Source organism: Gavialis gangeticus, unplaced genomic scaffold, assembly GCF_001723915.1.
Source record: "Gavialis gangeticus isolate Ggan-Ray unplaced genomic scaffold, GavGan_comp1, whole genome shotgun sequence".
Lineage (NCBI taxonomy): Eukaryota > Metazoa > Chordata > Crocodylia > Gavialidae > Gavialis > Gavialis gangeticus.
Window position 1 is genome coordinate 131,417,472 of NW_017729025.1, and position 6,568 is coordinate 131,424,039.

Consider the following 6,568-nt stretch of genomic DNA (forward strand, 5'->3'; position numbering starts at 1 on the left):
AAACAAAAACCAAAAAACCAAAAATTTTTTTTTTGGGAAAATTTTTTTTTTTTTTTTTTTTAAATAAAATGGAGAACATAAACAGGGTTCATCTTAGTGGAGACTATTTCAGTGATATAAGTCAGCATTAAAAAAAGCAAAAGGGGAAAATGTAAAAGAAAAACTAAAGAACTGTAAACTGAGCTGATTGAGAGGATCATATGGAGCAAGGAGGAAAAAAAAACAAATGGAATTTGATGTTTTATGGGATGCCAGAACTATTTAGGATTCGTCAGCTCCTACTGAGGCATCTCTAAAAATCAAGGTATTTATTTAAGTGTCTAAAAATGGATTTAGACACCTGCCTTTAGGCTCCAAAGTTTGAAAAATGCTAGTCTTTGGTTAATGCTAATATTACAATAAAACTAGTAGCAGTTTGCTTCTTGCCAAAATGAATTTAAACTAAAGGCAACTAGACAGGTGGCTGTAGTAATTAGTAAGTTGATTAGGAAACTGAACTGTCCTAAAAAAACCATGGAGGGGGATGCGTAACAGGATCAGCGCACAGCAACTTGTTTCAGCAGTCTACCGCTACAGTATCACAAAACTCCTAAATATGATATTATATGCATATGAATTATAGTTATCAAACTCAGCCTGAACACTAAGGAACAGAATTTTCAGGCACCTAAGTTTGTCAATTAACCCATTCAGTACTAAATGATCTGTCAAATATTCAGTAAGTCCTAAGAAGATTGATACTACCCTTGCCTGTACAAGAAACTTTAGAGCATGGATTGTGTTTCTTTGTTCCACCATTACTTCCAGATAGAACATTCTAAACTACAGTAAACACAACGGGTTTAAAATAAAACAGTAAAATCCATTTAGGTTCCAACAACTCTTAAACTATAGCTGTCCTAATTAAATAAATCCCAATTTCATCAAAAACAACAAATACCTTTTATATTAAAAGAGTAACTGCTCTTCTAAACAAAATCAAAACTTCAGCACTGGTGAGCCCTTGACTAGATGACAAGAATATAAATCTCAGTAAAATTACTGTTTGTCAATGCTTACAGAAGATTAAGTGCCTGAGTTTAAACAATGGCCCATTTATGCCCACCTGATTACCCTTTATACTGCAGCAGTGGTGGCAATGAACCTTAGTGTAAATGAGAATCAGACCTGGTGTTCTGGACATTGTATCTATTACTTAGACACAAGACAGGAAAAGAGTCCAGGCTTTACCCTAACGTCCACTCAGCCAGCCGCTCCCCTGATCTGAAGAACCTGTCCCTAGAGCAGTGATTCTCAACCTGGGTGTCGCAAGTTCCTTTGAAGGGTGCCAGACACAGATGAATCACAAGAGAAACCCAAAATTTTAAAATAGGAATAGTGTCAAAAATGCTCTGACCTGTTGCAGAGTTTGAGGTCTCTACAACAGAAAAATTGTTCTATTATTTTTTCATAGTCAAAAGAAGAAAAAAAAACAAGTGAAAGCACATCTGGCATTTTCCAGAGTTGCCTTTAATTTAATGAGGTTGAGAACCACTGACCTAAAGGCACAGGCACAGCTCAATCACTGCCTGTTCAGTCATTGCTCTTCCTGCTGATGCTATCAGCCCAATCAAACCAGTGTTAATTGGAAAGTGGGTACCAGTCCAACAGAAACTGGACTGATGTCACTAACTTGCACTACTTCATATCTAAAAGAAGAAAATCACATTCAGCTACCAAAGCTGGACTAGATTTAGACCACGTGTACAGGTATTATATAAACATCAACAGATAAGAAAAAAGAGAGTCCTTTTTAGTGCTAGTAGACACTAAAATTCACAAATGATAGATGTAAGAGCAAAGAAAAAAAAATCCTCACATCCTTTCAACAGATAGCAAACCATGTCAAGTTTTGAAAGACAACCTTCAGGTCTTAAAAGTGCTGGCAGGACTGAACTAGACTGAAAGCATCAATGTTTGGTCCCAATAGTGTTTTTTAAATAAAACCAGGAACTTCAGGGAATTCCAAAATAAGTTTCACTCCAAACTTACTTAGCATGTAAGTGTTTGGAGGCTTGAAAGGCACTGCGTACATCTGCTGTAGCTACTTCCCAGGTGATCAGGAACAAGAGAGCTGAAAATTCCCCCCAATTAGAATCTTTCCTGCATAAGAGAAGGAAGCTGAACTTCTGACAACTTATTCAAATCAAAGGTTCCAACCTTTAGTATCACAAGAAACATTAGTGAAAACTCTAAACTCTTTGAACTCTAATGTCTATTCAGCTGCCATTATTCAATCTGTGCATAGTTCCTATATTTCAAATCTGGTGTTATGCTGAAATGGTTAACCAAGCCATTGACTCTTATAAGGAAGTTAAGTACAAGTATGCAAGCAAGGAAAACAAAACAAAAACACTCAGCAGTCTGTGGCTCTGTCCAATTTATTCCTTTCCTTCCTCTAGAGCTTTCCTAAGATCCATTCTCTTTTTGAAAAATCATCATCCATTCAACCTCTTTTCTGGCCTGATTGATATTTGAATGAAAAAATAACATCCAAACAACCCACAAGTCATCCCATGCTACTTAATGTGAAGAAACGAAATGAGTATTTCACAGAAATAAGACGGTTTGTGGTTTTACTATTAAAGAAAACAGAGCACTTAAAATTAGCAGCATTGTACAAATAACTTGAGTTTTGGTTAGTACCTTCAACAACTCCTTGGTCCACACCTAAGCTTTTTTCATCTGAATGACTTTGATGGTGATTTTACTTCCACTAACATGCACAAGTAACAAAAAGTGACCAGTCTAAAGTCCGAATCCACAGTGAAATACAGCACACCCAGATTCTCCATGCAAAGCCAACAGCTTCAGTCTGAGCCAATTGTTGTGAAGTTTTTAGTGCAAGTTTGGATTTTACATGAAAATCTGTTAACAGAATACCTTTCTAGAATGGACAGCAGGGGAAGCAGAGCCAACAGATGTTGAAGAGGAAGTAGCAGCTGAATCGTAAGATGGAGGGCAAGAGGGAGTTGGGGGTTGAGAATGGGAGAGGCCTTTAGTAGGTAGTTTATTCTGTACAGAGCAGAAATAGAGGGAAGTTATCCAAAAGGACAATCACATTAATACATGTTAAGATGATGAAACTGCACAACCATGCACCAAAGAGTTAGGCAGGGAGTCACTGCACAATTTGGCTCCAGCTTCAAAATAAAAACGGTCTTACAGTTTCTATTCTTACAAGATGATTCTTCATTAAGGTATACATTATTCAGCTACTGAAAACAAGTTTGAATCCTGAAAATAACAAACAGTCCCCAGACAATAGTCTGTGGCAACTCTTAAAAGGGAAAGCCCTCACTTCACAGGTTAACCTGCTCAAAGGGTGAATTTTGCCATTACTTAGATTTCTCTTCAGTACAATGTGTCATCAAATTCAGTCTATTAACTATTCCAGGGAAGACGGAAGTATAGTTTCAATTTCAAAATGGTATACCATGCACAGACAGAACATTTATAATTAGGGGCCTACAGAAATGGGGACGGCTGCCCAATTTCATGGCCCAAGCATGGCACTGGTTGCCATTTTCATGGCAGAGTGTGGCAGGGCCCCCCCCAAACCTCTGATTGGTTGAGGGGCCCCAGAAGTCCCACCCCTCCCCAGGGACTGACAGAAGGCCATCTGTCAATCTCTGGGAAGGGGCAGAACTGCCAGAACCCCTCAGCCAATCAGAAGTGTGGAGAGCCTGTTGTACTCTGCCACAAAAATCTCCCTTGTCCATGTGCTTCAGGGAGCCAGGGCTTCCCACTGTTTTCCACTTGCAGTTCTTTCCTGCCCACTCCTTCCCCCCCACCCCCAGCTTGCTGGCTGTTTTTGCACTTCTTCATGGTTCATGGGGACTGGGCTTTTTTGCAGGGGACCTACTTATCCCATGGTTTCCATGGAAACTGTGAAATTGCCATTTTGGTAGCTCTCTATTTATGCTCTACATTTCATTGAATCATAGAAAATTAGGATTGGAAGGGACCTCAGGAGGTCATGTAGTCCAGCCCCCACTCTTTTGTCCAATTTCTAGTCCAATTTCCACCATTACAATAAGTAAAAGAGTTATATCACTGAAGTCTGAACTTAAAATTTGTTTTGTACCATACTGGAAATTTTTTTAAGTGGACAAGATGAACTTTAAGAAACAATTTTAGTTTTGTGAATTTAACATTTAATCAACGAGTAATTATGAACTAGTAGCTCCAAGGGCTGAAATATTGAGGTCAGTAAAAGCAACTGACTGAATGTGGCTCAACTGCTTCCAGCATACAAGAAAGTTTGCTTGCAAGTAACTTAGACATCTCTACACTGTACTGCATTGTAGCCATTTTGGTCAATCGCAGCTGCTGTAACAAAGAAAAACCTGGCTTGCGAAACATCACCAAGTAAGGTAGTAAGCTTGATTTCAGAAGTAAATGTACATATTTAAAACAGTGTTAGCCAAACTGAATGTATTTACAGCAAGTACATTTCAGTGTGCTGAACTTAAGCTCAGGGAAAACAAAATGGGTCTGCTGAGCCAAACAGACAGACAGCATCATTGTCTTCCAGTGGATTAGACAGAGTCAGTTTCTCTCCACTAATTTCCAACTCTCCAGGTGCGTACACACATACTAAAGTTGGCTTAAAATAAGGCAACTTGACTTAAATTAAGCCACATGTGAGCATACACACGTACAACTCCTTGACATAGTGGCAGCCATCTTTTGAACTAAGTCAACTTTAACACAACTCAAGGTAATACACCTTGGAGGTGGTTGTGCACCACAATTAAGTCATATAAATGTGTATGCTCTCACCGTTAAGTTGACTTTAAAAGTTAAGTTGGCTTAACTATCAGAAAGGTAGTATGTGTGCATGTACTCTCCTTTAGCTCCTTAATTTCAAAGGAAAACATTTTACAATTGAACTCCTGACCACATTGGAAAAATACTCAGATATTTCCAAAGATTTTCAATATGTACTTACTTTGGGGGAAGTCTATATATATTTCCCTACCAAGAAAATATTGACCCTGTATCATCTCTGTCAGCAAAAACCTTTGCAATACCAAATCTGCAACAGGATAACATGAAATTTTTACATCGGAGATCTATCTGTACCTCTGTATTGAAAGGGGCCAGGAAAATTATCATTGCAATCAGAATATTGTTTGATAGCTATTTGATCAGAAACCATAACCATGGGTAGAAACAGAAGCTGTATAAAAGTAAGATGCATTGAATGCTGAACAAACCAATTATCTGCTTAAATGCTACACTTCCAATTCCTTTCTATTTCTAAAGCAACCAGTGCACTTGAGTTCTTAAAGTTCTTTTCAAGCATATTTCAAGGTATGCTTAAATTTAAACAGACTTAAAATGTGAGATTTCATTTCCAACTGGTTTAGATATATACAGGATGAAAAGAACAAGTATAACGAAGTATATCTGATCTCATCTCAGTCAGTGTTTCTTCAGCTGCATATTCACCTTTGGTATGTCCACGTATCCAAACATTGAGGCGAGGTGAGCTGCTTTCTCTTTAATGTTCTTTTTATGAAATTCCCTATTTGCTATGGCCTGAGCTCTCTTCTGTAGTAAGAGTCAAGAAAAAAAAAAAAAAAAGAGAAGAGTGAGAGACAGATTTGAGTTAGTAATACAAGAAAAGGCAGAAGTACAGTATATATAGGGAAAGGCAATGTTTTTTTTCTTTACTACAGAAACCGTAGTTAAGATGGAAAAGCTGAGGAACATAGGGAAAAAAAAGAGCACACATAGTATTACCAGAATAAAAGCATAGCTTAAACAGAAAAAGGGTAAAAGATATTACTTGTCACCTGATGAATTGTTTCCTCCACATGCTGAAGGCGCTGAAGCACTCCAGACAGTACAGAGGCAGCAAGACAGCCAGATGCAAGGGTTTCTGAGTTTCCTGAAAGACTGGACTGCCTGTGTGCTTTTTCTGTGCTTTGTGATCCCTTGGCCATATGATCAGAATCACGAAAAGGTTGTTTTGGTTCTCGTACCTCATGTTCAGTCCTAGCTACCGCCTGAAACTGGGAAACACTTCAAATGAAGAAAGCCTGCTTTCTATACCATCATGCAATACATGCTTCTTCCAAGAGTGCCTCTATAACAGTATGCCACAGCTAGACACCTAGCAAGGCACTTAATGTATTGCAGTATTCTCTAATGTCTTGGAACACTGGACATATTACAACATACTCATGCATATGTTCATGCACTGCATTATACTAGTACTGTACAACACATGCAGGTCATTGTAACCTGAGGTCGAGCCACCTTCTGATCCTTAGGCATAATTCAACTGATACTACTTGGAGAAGAATAAACATTCTGAACCATTGTGTATTCTGCAGCACTATTCCTGCATTACACTGCTAGGTATTTTTATACATCCTACATCAAAAGTGTACCATTTATTTGGCATAGTTCTACTGGTAATCTCTCCCAAATTTATACAAATGCATTGTGAATATTGTGAGCAAAAGATTTTTTTTTTTGGGGGGGGGGGGGGGGGGGGCGGCGGTAGTAAAACAGC

At 38.4% G+C, this 6,568-nt stretch overlaps 1 protein-coding gene across 4 annotated transcripts in view; it reads right to left on the reverse strand.

The window, feature by feature from the left end:
• Positions 1 to 6,568, reverse strand: part of MICAL2 (microtubule associated monooxygenase, calponin and LIM domain containing 2) — a 193,348-nt gene that overhangs the window by 116,586 nt on the left and 70,194 nt on the right. Inside the window, exons 17-19 of one of the 4 annotated variants that reach the window (XM_019519569.1) lie at positions 5,844 to 6,056; positions 5,497 to 5,598; positions 2,923 to 3,054 (exon numbers count right to left, since the gene is read on the reverse strand). The exons of the other annotated variants lie outside the window; for them this stretch is intronic. Of the exons in view, the coding sequence (XP_019375114.1) occupies positions 2,923 to 3,054; positions 5,497 to 5,598; positions 5,844 to 6,056 (447 nt within the window). The remainder of the gene's footprint in view (positions 1 to 2,922; positions 3,055 to 5,496; positions 5,599 to 5,843; positions 6,057 to 6,568) is intronic. 4 annotated transcript variants of the gene reach the window in all.